Below are 15241 nucleotides of genomic sequence, written 5' to 3'. Positions count from 1 at the left end.
AAATAAGTGACAACCATTCGCTGGTTCATTGCTCAGCACAATACCATGACCAATCACCGTTAAGCTGCCTGGTTTAAATTTCAGACAATGCCTGGCAGTTAACTGGAAGTCACCATCAACTAGTGCAACACCTCTATCAATCTGAGTTCACTTGCCAACCAATCAACATTCTCTCCTCATACAGTATAAATTGTTTTCCCTGTTACTTTTGGTATTTTTGTAAATTGTCCTGATGAGTGTAAGACGGAAACAGTCTCTCTTCAGCAATACTCAAGTTCTGTACTACCAAACAACTATAACATCACAGTATGTAGCAGAATGACTTAATTTTTAAAAATTCATCCATGCGAAGTGGGCGTCACTGGCTAGGCCAGCATTTATTGCTCATCCCCAATTGCCCTTCAGAAGGTGGTGATGAGCTGCCATCGCTGAATCCCCCACTATCAACATCCCAGGGGTTACCATTGACCAGAAACTGAACTGGGCTAGCCATATAAATACTGTACCTACAAGAGCAAGTCAAGAGTCTAGGAATCCTGCAGCAAGTAACTCACCTAATTCTCCAAAGCCTGTCCACCAACTACAAGGCACAATTCAGGAGTGTGATGGAATACTCTCCACTTGCCTGGATGTGTGCAGCTCCAACAACACTCAAGGATCTTGACACCATCCAGGTCAAAGCAGTCCACTTGATTGGCACCCCATCCACAAACATTCACTCCCTCCACCACCGACGGATAGTGGCAGCAGTGTGTATCATCTACAAGATCCACTGCCGGAACTCACTAAGGCTCCTTAGACAGCACCTAACAAACCCATGACCTTGACCATTTAGAAGGACAAGGGCAGCAGATAGATGGGAAAACCACCACCTGGAAGTTCCCCTCCAAGTCACTCACCATCCTGACTTGGAAATATATTGCCATTACTTCACTGTCACTGGGTCAAAATCCTGGAACTCCCTTCCGAACAGTACTGTGGGTGTACCTACACAATATGGACTGCAGCGGTTCAAGAAGGCAGCTCACCACCACTTTCTCAAGGGTAATTAGGGATGGGCAATAAATGCTGGCTCAGCCAGCGAAGCCCACATCTCATGAATGAATGAAAAAAATGTCCATATGGTGTAGGTATACCCACAGTTTTGTTAGGGAGAGAAATTTATCATAGACATTAATTCAACTCCTTCGCCCAAAATATTTTTGTCTTTTGCACAGCTTACGAACACTTCAGAGTTTTAACCTATTCTGTCCTTTCTTTTACCTCGACCCTCAGTGCCCGCAACCCCACCCTCTCTATTACACCTTTTCTCACTATCGTATATTGGCTTCCCAGAGTCTGAAATAGAAAATTCTCATCCTCATGTTTAAATCTCTTTCGTAATAGAGCAAATAAGGGAAAACTGTTTCCATTGGCATATGGGTCTGTAACCAGAGGTCCCAGATTTAAATGGCTGAAGAGCCAGAGGGGAGATGAGACATTTTTTTTTATGCAGTAAACTACGATCTGGAATACACTGCCGAAAAGGGTGGTGGATCAGTGTAACTTCTAAAAAGGAATTGGTTATATATTTGAAAAGGAAGCATGCTCAGGGTTAATGAGGCAAGTACAGGTGAGTGGGACTAACTGGATTGCTCTTTTAAAGAGCTGGCATAGGCATGCCAGGCCAAATGGTCTCATTTTGTGTTATATATTTCTATGTTTTTTAGATTATCTTTTATTTATAAAGTAAAACTAATTTAAAAAGGAAAATTGCTCAGTCATAGATATTAACTGCAACCCGACGAACAAAAGGCTCTAATCCACTCTCTGGGATTTGAACCCTCAGTTTACTATTGGAACTGGTCACCAGTGTATTGGGGCTAATACTTATCCCTCAAGCAGCACTCCTATAACAGATTACCTGGCCAGTATCCCTTTCTGGGAGCTTGCTGTGTGTAAATTGGCTGTCGTGTTTTCCACATTACAACAGTGACTACAATTCAACGTTATTTCATTGCATGTGAAGTACGTTGGCATGCCTTGAGAGATGCCTTATGGTTGAAGGTTTTTTTTTAGGCAATACGAAAGTGAAGTTTTGTCTTTTCTTTTTAGAAGTTTGGATCTACCTGGCCAGTTCAGTAAAGCTGCTGAATCAAAGGAAAACCCAGATAGTCAGGTAAGGTAACAGTTCTCGAGTGTAAACAGAAGAGAAATACACAGCCTAGGTATCAGAAAATAATCAGCAGGCACCGGGGTGATTGGTGACCGGGACTTGGTGCAAGTTATGTTACGGGCAACAGAATTTTGGATGAGCATCAAAGTTCTTATGGAGGTTCTGATCATCAAGCGCTTGTCCTTTTTGTTGTTTCCACTGTACCCTACTGTTTGCTACCTTCCCAGCGCCTTTAATTTCTCCTCCTTCAATATCCTTCCACGAATCTGTTTTGCCTCCAGTTGTTTTTGGCAGATTTCAAGTGCTGTTTGAGAACTACATCGTGAGGATGAAGCTGTAGCTGTCAGAGCAGCAGGTAACAACCTATACAAAATTCAAGCAAACGCTGGGGCACTAGGTATTGGGCCCCAGAGAAAAAGCTGCAATGGGCCAGGGTGTGCAGCAGGCAGGACAGCCATGAGAGATAGCTGGCCTGGGTTGGAGGAGCAGGCAGACACCCGAGAGTTAAAAGCAAAATACTGCAGATACTGGAAACCGGAAACAAAAACAGAAAATGCTGGAAAATCTCAGCAGGTCTGGCAGCATCAGTGGAGAGAGAAACAGAGTTAACGTTTTGAGTCCATATGACAGTTCTTTAGAACTCTGAAGATGCTGCTAGACCCAGGAGAGTTAACTGACCTGGGAGGAACAGGCAGCTAGAAGGGCCAATTAAAAACCTGACTTCAAAAAATAAATTAACGCAAAATTTAGCTGCAGTGATCCCCAGTTGATTGGAGATGAGAGACAGACCAATGAGGGTGGCAGCTCCATCTTATATTCAGAGGCGTGTATAGCGAATGCAAAACTCTTACAGTTTTAACTCTAAAGAAATCATAGGTGATATAACCAGTAATAACTGCCTGGGGAACAAACTGGCATAAAATATTGACATAGGAAAGTCACTGTGACTCGCAAGAAGCATATGCTTTTCATAAATTCTAAAAAAAATTGTGTTCGTCATAGAATAATGGAGTTGTATTTCCATCGATGATTCGAAGGTTATCTCATAGTGGTGTTTAAGATGAAGGAGCTGGCAAGGTGGATACAGAGAAACTATATATTCTCGGCTGGGGAAGTCCAGAACTGAGAGTGATTTTTGTAGGGTAAGGGTATTGAAAGATACGGAAGCAACATGGGTGGATAGAATTAAGATGCAGATCAGCCATGATTTGAAAGAATGTTGGAAGTGGGCTGAGTGACCTCCTTAGTTGCTCTTAGTAAGTATGTTTTATAATGTCTTACACCATAGGCAGAACTGTGTCCTTAGTAGTTCTTTAAGTCTAATTGTGATTGAATAAATGTAGGGTCAGGTTTATCGAAGATCAATTGTTTCTAGGAAAACCCTTGACAGTTTCAGTGCACAGTTCAGAATTATCTCGCCTTCCAAGAAAGCTTTGCATTTTTTTGATGTCTGGAATATGAAATTGTACCTGACTTTTAACTGAGTTGCCAGTAGGGATTTTTTTTTAATATTCATTCATGGGATGTGGGCATCCCTGGCTAGGCCAGCATTTATTGCCATCCCTAATTGCCCCTGTTCAGACATTGCTGTGGGCCTGGAGTCACATGTAGGCTGGACCAGGTAAGGACAGCAGATTCCTTCCCTCAAGGACATTAGTGAACCAGATGGGTTTTTATGACAATCGGCTATGGTTTCATGGTCATCGTCAGACTATTAATCTCAGATTTTTTAATTGAATTCAAATTTCACCATCTGCCGTGGCAGGACTTGAACCCAGGTGCCCAGAGTATTACCCTGGGTCTCTAGATTACTAGTCCAGTGAAAATACCACTATGTCATTCCATTCCCAATTCCCAAAATCTTTCCGAGACCCTGAAGACCTCAATGACGGAAGCAGGTTCAACAGTAACAGTGGAAAGATAGTTGGATAAATACTTGAAGGGAAATCATTTACAAGCTGTGAGGACAGAGCAGGAGACCGGGTTAATTAGATCATTCTACCAATGAGCCAGCATAGGTTTGATGGGCTGAATGGCCTCTTGTGTTATATCATTCAGTAACACTATGATGATTATCCTTTTAGCTGATGGGCTTATCTTTGGCATTAAATTGCATTTTCATCATTTTTTTTTTAAAAGAAAATACACACTTGCGAAACTGACCCTAAACTCACAATTATCATGTCCTCTCAAATTATTCTGTCAGTCCAACTTCAGTGAAGAGTGCAGCATCAGGCTTATCTAAAAATGAGATGTCAACCTAGTGAAGCTATAAACAGAACTACTTGCGTGCCAATCAGCAGAAGCAGCAAGTGACAGAGTTAAGCGATCCTACAACCAATGGATCATATCTAAGCTCTGCAGTCCTGCCACATCCAGTCGTGAATGATGGTGGCCAATTAAACAGCTCACTGGAGGAGGAGGCTCCAGAAATAGCCCCATCCTCATTGACAGAGGAGCCCAGCACATCAGTGCAAAAGATAAGGCTGAAACATTCACAACAATCTTCAGCCAGAAGTGCCGAGTGGATGATCCATCTCGTCCCTCTCCGGAGGTCCCCAGCATCACAGATGCCAGTCTTCAGCCAATTTGATTCACTCCACGTGATATTAAGAAACAGCTGAAGGCACTGGATACAGCAAAGGCTATGGGCCCTGACAATACTCCGGCAATAGTACTGAAGACTTGTGCTCCAGAACTTGCCGTGCCCCTAGTCAAGCTGTTGCAGTGCAGCTACAAAACTGGCATGTACCCGGCTCTGTGGAAAATTGCCCAGGTAAGACCTGTACACAAAAAGCAGGACAAATCCAACCCGGCCAATTACTGCTCCATCAGTCTACTCTCGATCATCAGTAAATTAATGGAAGGGGTCATCAACAGTTCTTTCAAGTGGCTTAGCAATAACCTGCTCACTGATGCCCAGTTTGGATTCCTCCAGGGCCATTCAGTTCCTGATCTCATTACAGCCTTGGTTGAAACATGGACAAAAGAGCTGAACTCGTGAGGTGAGAGTGACTGCCCTTGACATCAAGGCCGCATTTGACTGAGTCAAGGAGCCCTAGCAAAACTGAAGTCAATGGAAATCAGGGGGAAAACTCTCTGCTGGTTGGAGTCATACCTAGCACAAAGGAAGATGGTTGTGGTTGTTGGGGATCAGTCATATCAATGCCAGGACATCACCGCAGGAGTTCCTCAGGGTAGTGTCCTCGGCCCAACTACCTTCAGCTGCTTCATCAATGACCTTCCTTCCATCATAAGGTCAGAAGCGGGGATGTTCGCTGCTGATTGCACAATGTTCAGCACCATTCGCAGCGACTCAGATACTGAAGCAGTCCATGTTCAAAAGTAGCGCGACCTGGACCAAATCCAGGCTTGGGCTGACAAGTGGCAAGTGACATTCGCACCAAACAGTGTCAGGTAATGACTGTCTCCAACAAGAGAAAATCTAACCATTGACCCTTGATGTTCAATGGCATTACCATCAACTTCCTGGGGGTTGCCATTGACCAGAAACTGAACTGGACTAGCCATATAAACATTGTGGCATCAAGAGCAGGTCAAAGGCTAGGAATCCTGTGATGAGTAACTCACCTCCTGACTCTCCAAAGCCTGTCACCAACTACAAGGCACAAGTCAGGAGTGTGATGGAATACTCCCCACTTGTCTGGATGAGTGCAGCTCCCACAACACTGAAGAAGCTTGACACCATCCAGGACAAAGCAGCCCACCCGCTTGATTGGTACCACATCCACAAACATTCACTCCCTCCACTGCCGACGCACAGTAGCAGCAGTGTGTACCATCTACAAGATGCACTGCAGGAATTCACCAAGGCTTCTTCAACAGCGCCTTTCAAACCCACGACCATTACCATATAGAAGGACAAGGGCAGCAGATAGATGGGACACCACCACCAGGAAGTTCTCCTCCAAGTCACTCACCATCACGATTTGGAAATATATCGCTGTTCTTTCATTGCCGCTGGGTCAAAATCTTGGAACTCCCCTCCTAACAGCACTGTGGGTGTACCTACACCAGAGGGACTGCAGCGGTTCAAGAAGGCAGCTCACCACCACTTTCTCAAGGGCAACTAGGGATAGGTAATAAATGCTGGCCCAGCCAACGAAGCCCACATCCCGTGAATGATTGAAAAAAAGTGTTGAGATTTGCAATGTCACTGGCTGCATCAAGTATTCTTTGTTCACTTTCTTGGTTTACAAAGGGCTTTTTATAATTGTGGCAATCATGCAGCAATGAAAATTAATATATCAAATATAGTATGGATGGGAAGAAGAGATCAAAATCCATGCATAGATGATAAAGCCTTTGCATATGAGAGTCCTGGTACAGCTGGAAACTGATGAGATTTACCAGCAAATGGAATGCTTGCATCAGGAAATCCTAAAAGAATGAAAGTGGCCAGTTAAAATGTATTTTTAACAAAAAGTTAGAATGCTTTACTGCAAGTGGCCATTGAGTCAGAGGGTGCACCATCATTTATAGGAGAATCAGGTAAGTTTTTGAAAAGAAATAATCTGAAAGAAAGTGGGGAAAGGGCAGCAGTGCCAGCTGAAAAACTAGCATGGCAAAAGTACAATGGGCCAAGTGGCCACCTTCTCTTCCGTAGTTCCTAGGATTCTGAAACATGAATGGCTTGAGAGGGGCTTGTTGAAATTCTTTGTCTGGATCAGTTGTGCATCTACCCAACCTGTGCTATATATAATGCTTCTGTGTTAATTATTGATTTGTACTGTTGTCTTGCAAAACAGATTGACAAGATCTTCACCAGCTTTGGAGTGGATGTCAGTGCAGGAGCTAATAGGAAAGAGAATGGATCGGTTTCCAATTCGCAGAAACAAGTCAAAGTAAGACGATCTTTAAACCAAATGTTCGCCTATTTTTACTATTCAGTATAACCTGGCTCAATGGGCTGGATTTTCCTGGTTGGGTAATGATCACCATATCAGCCTCAGTTCCCAGTTGAAGACCTAGAAGTGGCCGTGGTTGAACATCAGTTACAATCTTCCCGGAGGCGACCTATTAAGAAGTCATCTCTGGGAGCATCATCCAATTAAAGATGGATGGACAGGAGGAGCCTGGAGGCTCAATAGGAGGGCTGACAGTGATATTCGAATGGCAGTCCCACCAGGAGAGTTTGGCACAGCGGATGCAGTTAGGGAGTGTGAGAGTGCATCAACATGGATGCACTCTTTGACACCTTCTGCATATGTTAAAATGAAGAGGTAGCAGGTGGGACCATTATGTGGAGAGGGAGCCCCTCCACAGGTCTGGTTTTGGCCGTAGTGGCCTTTTGTCTTGGCAGTGTCTTTGTTAGAGTTTGGAGTCTCCAGCTCTGAGGGAACCTTAAAAGGGAGACCTCTTATTATTAAACTGTGTCCCCGAGTTCTAGCTCCGCACACAGGAGGAAACACCTTCCCAGCATCCATTTTATTCAGTTGCCTTAAGAACTTATATAATTTAGGAAGCTGCCTCGATGTGACTCTCCCCTGTTTTCTTGCCACCCCCCGACACCTCCGCCACCACGCATCCATTCCCCTCCCCACTCAGCTGTGAAAATTCAGTCCAAAGTGTTTTGGTATCAGCTGTGGTTCACTCTTATCTCTGAGTCAGAAGGTCATGGGTTCGGGTCCCACTGCAGGGACTTGAGCCCAGAATATAGACTGACAATGTCAGGTCCAGCACTGTCAGTGGCGCTGTCTTTCAGATGAGCCATTTAACTGAGGTCCCTACCGGCCCCCTCAAGAGGATGTAGAGGATCCCATGGTACTATTTCAAAGAACTGGGGCATTCTTCCCAGTGTCCTGACCAATTTTAGTGTCACTAAAGACAGATTATCTAGCCATTTATCAGATTGCGGTTTGTGGAATGTTGCCGTACAAAAAATTGCTTGCTGTGTTCCCTACAATAGTGACTGCACTTCAATAATGTGTTTCAACAGCTGCAAAGCATTTCAGGCCTTTATGAGGTTCATATAGAAAGGTTCTATATGAAAGCAAGCCTTCCTTCTATCCTGGTTTGCTTGTTCATGACCTCTGCCACAGTTACCCTTGTAGACTCGAAAGGAGGAAGAAGGAGAAAAGTTGTTTAATTTAGAAATGGAAGGATACTCACCTTTGTTCTTTTCTCTGTGGCTCATGTGTACTATTGAAGCAGTGGTGGTTTTTTCCTCCTTGATCGCTTAAAGTATTCCCAACCCATATACATTCCCTTTGGCTTGTTCTTCAGAGGCAGAGTAATTTACTAACACTTCTCATGTATGAGTGTCTAGGTGAGGCTTCGAAAGGAAGGGAGGAGCTGAGACATTTATGGGTTCAGATGCACACCAGTTTAAAAGTGGCAGGGCAAGGTGATTTGAAGCATTGTGAAATTAAGTATGGTTTGCAAGGTTTTGTAAATCAGGGCATCATACGCAAAAGTATAAAGCTAATAGTAAAACTATACAAACCATTGGCTAGGAGTGAGTGGGGCGAGGGGAGGGAGGCACTAGTGGTGAAAGGACAGGATAGGTTAACACGCTTCAGGATTCATAAGCTGTGTGTGATGCAAAAGACAAAAGATATTTTGGGAGAATGAGTTGGATTAATGCCTTTCTAAATTTCCTTCCCTAACAGCACTGTGGGTGTACCTACACCACATGGACTGCAGCGGTTCAAGAAGGAAGCTCATCACCACCTTCTCAAGGGCAATTAGGGATGGGCAATAAATGCTGGCCCAGCCAGCGACGCCCACATCCCATCAATGAGTTTAAAAAAAATATTGTGCTCAGTGTTTTGGGCATTTTCAGGAGAATGTCAAGGCACTGGAGAGGGGACAGAATCAACTCACTAAGATAATACCATGGCCTGAATTTTCCCATTGGTGATTTGGGGATGGGGCCCGCTCGCTGATGGGAAAAAGATGCGGGATGTTGGGAGGAACCCCCGACATCATCCCGGTCCCTTTAAATCTTCAGGAAGCCGGGCGGACAGTGAAATCAGCTGTCCACCCACCGACCTGTCAATGGCCAATTGAGGCTATTGACAGGCTCATTAAGATAATTAAAGACCTGCCTGTCCAAGCTTAAGGCTGGTGGGCAGGTCAGGAGCCCCAGGGGGCTTCTGGTAATGCATGAAACTTCATCCACCGGCAGGATGAGGTTTCATGTCCTTTTTTTAAAAATCTAATAAAGTTTATGTTTTTATTAACGTGTCCCATCTCGTGTGATATTGTCATGAGGGGGACATGTTAATAATTTTTAAAAATTTTCTATTTTTTTTTACTTTTCTTACCTGTCACTAATCTCCCCGTGAAAGAGTGCACTTTGACAGCTGGGGAGTCCCTCCCCACCCCCTGCACAGGAAGCACCACAGTGCCATGCGCTTCCCAGCGGTCAGCCCACTCAAAATGGTGGTGGGCCCAGTTGTGGTGACGGGTTCGGCTGTCCGCCCGCCGCCGAGCCGGTGTGACCCGCCTGCCATCCGAGGGCAAGATTCTGCCCCGTGGGTTTAAGTATAAAGATGGATTGGGGTAACTTGAGGCTGATTCCTTCAGAGCAACATTTTAAGGATGTAATCAAACTGAGCCGTTTTGTTCAGATAAAGAGAGAAAAACTCTCCACGCGGTCTTCAAAAAAGGCAAATCAAAGAGGTAGGAGAATTTGTTCTGATGCAGAGTGTTGCTAGGAGATGGAATGCTCAACTAGAAACAGTAGTGGAAACAGAATCCATGATTGCTGTTAAAACCTGTAGGCCTGTGGGGAAAGAGCAGGGGTCTGCTGTATCAGAGAGTAGGAGCAGGTATGCGGACCGAAGAGACTCCTGCGATGTGTGATCCTATGAAACGGAGAGTGGATAAAAATAATTTGAAGAGCAATTTTCTTCACGGTGTTGGGTGTTGGGGAAAGCATCACTCTTTCAGAGAGTCAGCGTGGCACGGTGATCTGAACGTCTTCCTCCTCTGCTGTAAAATTCTACATTCTGCAAAATAATTTTAACAAATTTTCTTCTGCATCCAGACTCCTCTCACAATGGAGGAAAAGCAGCGACTGGCCAAAGAGCAGGAACAGGTTCAGAAACTTCGAAATCAGCAGCCTCTTGCCCCAAAGTCTGTTAAAGTTTCAGCCCCTAGCAAGCAGGTATATCTTTGCAAAGCTGTCTTAATTCTCAGGAGCATGTCGACAACCTCATTGTTCACTTTGATTTCTAATTGTTCATTTATAAAATGCTTTGGTTGTACACGGCATTTCCCTCAAAGCAATATGGTGCACTTGCACCACTTGGAACCTCCTCAGAGAAATACTAAAGGGTTTAAAAATATTAAATATACACATATATAAAAATGTAAGAGTATAATCTTGGGGTATAGTGCAGTAGTGGTTTTGTTACTGGGATCGTGATCTAGGGGCCTGGGGTAATAATGAGACATAAATTCAATCCCCGCCACAGCAGCTGGGGAATTGAAATTCAATTAACGAAATAAAATCTATAACTAAAAGCTGGTATCAACAGTGTTGACCAAGTATCTACCAGATTGTTCTAAAAACCCTTTCAGGAAGGAAATCAGCCCTCCTTACCTGTGGTTGACCCTTAACTGCCCTCTGAAATGGCCCAGCAAGCCACTTAGTTGTATAGGGATAGGCAAGAAATGTTGGCCTTGCCAGCAATACCCCCATCCTGTGAATGAATAAAAACAAACCAGTAAAGAATTCAGGAGGGACCTCTTTCCTCGGAGAATAATTATAGAGCGGAACCCACCATCACAAGCAACAGTTGAAGCAAACAGCTGAGATGCATTTAAGGGGAAGCTTGATAAGCACATGAGAAAAGAATAGAAGGGTGTCAGAATGGGTAATATGAATTAGGATGGGAAGAGGCTTGTGTGGAGCATAAACAGCTATGAATGTGGACTGTGAGGATCATCAGGAGCTTTGGAGAATGGATTCACAATGATTTTGTTTTGGATTTCCCATGGTGGCAATTGCCTCCTTTGAAGAGGGAGAGGCTGATGGGTACAGCTGGGCGTTAGGAAGGGTATCAATGCTTTGAGGGGGTGTAGAGGAGATTTACTAGAATGTATGGTACCAGGGATGAAGGACTTCAGTTATGTGGAGTACTGGGATTATGTTTCCTTTAGAGCAGAGCAGGCTAACAGAGATTTAATAGAGGTGTTCAAAATCATGAATGGCTTTGATAGAGTAAGGAGAATCTATTTTCATTGGGAAGAGGGTCAGTAACCAGAGGACACAGATTTAAGATTATTGGTGAAGGACCCTGAGGTGAGATGAATATTAATATTCCGACCTGGAATGTGCTGGAAGGTGGTGAAAGCAGATTCAATAGTAATATTCAAAAAGGGAATTCAATAAATTCCTGAAAAGGAAAAACTAATGGGGCTGCAAGGAAAAGGCAGGGAGAGTGGGCCTAATTGGATAGCTCTTTCAAAGAGCCAGCACAGGCAGAATGGGCTGATTGACCTCCTTTTGCACTGAAGGGTTCTACGCTTAACAGTACAGATTTGTGGCCTCTTGTGATGCGCCTTCCTTGCTCCATATTTTAGTGTTCCATTGGGCTGGAGATCACGTATTGACGAGAGGCAATCCGAGGAACAGGGAAAAGCATTATTAGCAGCCTCGACGCTCAGTTCATTTCCTTTGATAGATAGCATGGGCAGCTGGTGTGGAGAAGTAAGGGATGAGGTCAGTAAGGTGAGGGTCAAGGTGCAGTTTAGCAATACCTCATAGCTTCCCAGTTTATTAAAGCAATATCCAGCAGCTAACTGTGGAATAAATGGTTTTCTTTAACACAATAAAAATAATTCCCCAAATTTAATTTGAAGCTAACATGGGGACCACGTAAAGGAGATTGCCTCATGCGCTGGACCATTTTATAGTCAATGAATATCAAATTGTGAAAAGCTGCCTTGGACACCAGTTGCTATTTTGAAGTGATTCCTGCCGATAAGCATTTGAACATGTCTTCCCTTTTCTTTTTCTCCTGTTCACAGACCAAAGACCTGACGAGTAGTTTGTTAGAAAACATGTCCTCCATGAACTCACTTTCCATTAATGCGTCCAAGCCTGGTCCTGTGCAGACTATCTCTTCGAGTGGATTCTCGTCACCTTCCCCAATCAACAGCAATATGGGGTTCAGCAGTTCCAGCACCAGCATGAATGCTTTGGGAAACATGAGCAACGGCATGGGGTTCAACACTTCCATGGCATTCCAACCTACATACGGCAACAGCATGGCCATGGCTGGCCCTGGGCAAAACTTCTATGGTAGCCGAAGTGCCACTAGCATCACTAGAGTGCCCATGTCATCGGCAACGAACCTACCAACTTTCTCTGGCATGGGCACTCTGGGCCAGTCTGGGCCCGGGCCCATCTCACAGCCAGCTAAAGCTGTGGACCTGTCAGCTTTGGACAACCTGCTGGGCCCTCAGAAGAACAACAAAGTCACTTTGAACCAAATGGCGCAGCCAGCGCAGAAGCCTCCAGCAGCTCAGAACCAGTGGCTGAAACAGTTTGTCCCAGCCCAAGGCTCACCAGCCACAAACAATCCAATGGGAGGAGCGCAGCCCAGCGTGATGGGGCAGCCCACCTTCACTATGGCCCCTCTACAGGCCAACCCATTCATGTCACCCCAGGACTTCACACAGCCAAGCTTGCCAACGAACTCCGTGCCACCCAGTAGCTCTGCTAACAATGATCTGAAAGACCTGTTTGGTTAGTGTTTATCCCCTCCTTATTGCAGACCTTTTGGAAGAGGACCGCTACAAATTAAACATGTTTCAGTTCCATTTGGGTACCTTGTGCTTTTCTACGGAAGTCGGTTCCTGTTCCATTTTTGCTGCTGTGAAATCCACACGGCCTTACACAGTAAAAGCCACACAATGCCTCAGAAAGTAGCAGTTTCCCATGTGTCGTAAGTGGTCTTAAATTAAGTAGCGCAAGTTGTCTTTTTGGCAGTTTTTTGCTGTGAGAAGAATGTCCACTTTATACTTCCAAGCTGTGCTCTGTTTTAGTTCCATTTGGTAAGAAGCTTTCTGTCTGGGACCAGTTCTGCAGCCTTAATGAATGTACAGCAATATTAGGCAAAGCAATTTAATTTATTCTACATGTTGCTCCAGTGCTTGTACTGAGGTGACTCTGGCGGTTCACGTTGCCACCTTAGCTTCTAATAAACAAACCAAAATCAACTTGAGGTGAAAGTCAGATGACTTGCAGTGAAGCCCGTTCTCTCCATTTCTTTATTGTTGTGCAATAAATAAATGTGGCCCATCAGATGAAGATATTTTTCAAACTGGCCGAGCCGCATGTCCAACCCCTTGTAAAATACTCTCTGCCGTTCTGTACTTCAGGGATAAAGAAGTGGGCAGTCCAAAGTAATTGAACATATCAACATTCCTGTTAATCTTTAGTTTCCAGGCACCCGTGTGTCTTCTGAAACTGTCTTTAGGTTATTTTTAAGTATTCTGTTCGATTGCAATGGTTTGGTGAAGATAAAATATATTGTGCACATGTTTTGGGCATTGGTTATTTCTTGTCTATGTCTAACTGTAAGTTTGTGATGAATTCTGTGATAGTTTGTTAAAAGATGCTTTATCTTGGCATGGCATTATTGTACATCATCATTGCTGAATACTGCAAGTATTTAAAAAAAAGAGAACACAAATATTCTTGTACCAAATTACAGATCAGTCGAAATGTACAGTATTCAGCAATTATAAATCAATTTGTACTGTAACAAAAAAACATCTGGTATTGTTTTGGCAGGTTAGAAAGTGAAGATACCAGGTTGAAAGAAAGCCCTTTACACTGTTTAACATTAAAAAAAGAGAAAATGAGCCTGCATGGTGTGTGTGTGTATGCACATATGCAGATTTTCCATAGCAGAAAAGATGAAGAAATTACAGTTGTGCAGAGATGCCCATATCCTCAAGTTTGGCAGGGGAGGGAGGGGTGTCTGTGTGCATCACTAGGCAAACTATATGTAACTTGAAGCTTACAACAAATTCATGTCTGAGATAAAATAGGTGTCACTTAAAGGGTAGTGATCCAACTAACAGCGGCATCACTGCTGTAAATCATCGGCCATCAGTTCCACGCACACTAATTTTATGCAGAATGGGTTATCATTTGATAATGAATTGATTAGGTTTAAGCTTCAATATGATTTTAGACGTCGTATAAATTTGTGCAGATGTCAGCTGTGAGTCAGAAGGTCGAGAGTTCAAGTCCCGCTCCAGAGACTTCAGCACAAAATCCAAACTGACACTATCGTTGTAGTACTCAGGGAGGGCTGGGTTGTCTGAGTTTAGATGTTAAATTGAGGGCCCGTTTCCCCCTCAGGTGGATGTAGACAATCCCAAGGTCACTATATTGAAGAAAAGCAGGGGGGTTCGACCCGGTACTACCCAGCAACACCGCTAAAACTGCTTGGTTATTATCTCATTCATGTTTGTGGAATCTCGCTATGTGCAAATTGTTACATTTCCCACAAGAGTAACTTCAGTAAGAGTACTTCATTTCCCACAAGAGTAACTTCAATAAGAGTACTTCATTGCAAAGCATCTTTCAACATCCTGAAGTTGCGAAAGGTGCTCATTTCACTATCTGTCCTTGGCATCAGTATCCAATCTGGAGCAGGCAGTCTAACTCAGTTACTCTGAAGTTAAGACAGACCCTTTCTCTGGATTTGCACTACAAATATTTCCTGCTGTTGTGAAGCGAAACAACTCTGTGCAAAGCCACTAAAATTCCACTTAGTTTCATCTTTGAGTTTGTACCTTCCTTCTATAAAGAAATTGATCAGTTTGGTTAGAAACCATGATTGGGCTAACTCTGTACATGAAGGCAATGGAATTGACAAGTCAAATTACCTTTTCAAACCGTAAATATTTGTGTTAATGTGCTCAATAAGAGTAGCTGATAGTCATTCTGTGGTAATGTATTTCAATATATAATATATTACCTGGTCTGAATTCCACATCGGAGCCCTATCTCCCAGTATCTCCTTTCTGTATTTGTTTCAAAGGTTGAATTAATTGTTGCTTATATGCTAAATTCCAACCAAACAGCCTAAGAGT

At 43.8% G+C, this 15241-nt stretch overlaps 1 protein-coding gene across 1 annotated transcript in view; it reads left to right on the top strand.

Moving 5' to 3' along the window:
- Positions 1–13676, top strand: part of scyl2 (SCY1 like pseudokinase 2) — an 82833-nt gene extending 69157 nt beyond the window's left edge. The window contains exons 15-18 of the mRNA XM_041215899.1: positions 2095–2158; positions 6925–7020; positions 10170–10289; positions 12158–13676. Of these exons, the coding sequence (XP_041071833.1) occupies positions 2095–2158; positions 6925–7020; positions 10170–10289; positions 12158–12883 (1006 nt within the window). The 3' untranslated portion in view covers positions 12884–13676. The remainder of the gene's footprint in view (positions 1–2094; positions 2159–6924; positions 7021–10169; positions 10290–12157) is intronic.
- The last annotated feature ends 1565 nt before the right edge of the window (positions 13677–15241 follow it).

This window comes from Carcharodon carcharias, chromosome 21 (assembly GCF_017639515.1).
Source record: "Carcharodon carcharias isolate sCarCar2 chromosome 21, sCarCar2.pri, whole genome shotgun sequence".
Lineage (NCBI taxonomy): Eukaryota > Metazoa > Chordata > Chondrichthyes > Lamniformes > Lamnidae > Carcharodon > Carcharodon carcharias.
The sequence above is the reverse complement of the archived record's forward strand: the minus strand, read 5'-3'. Positions and strand labels throughout refer to the sequence as shown.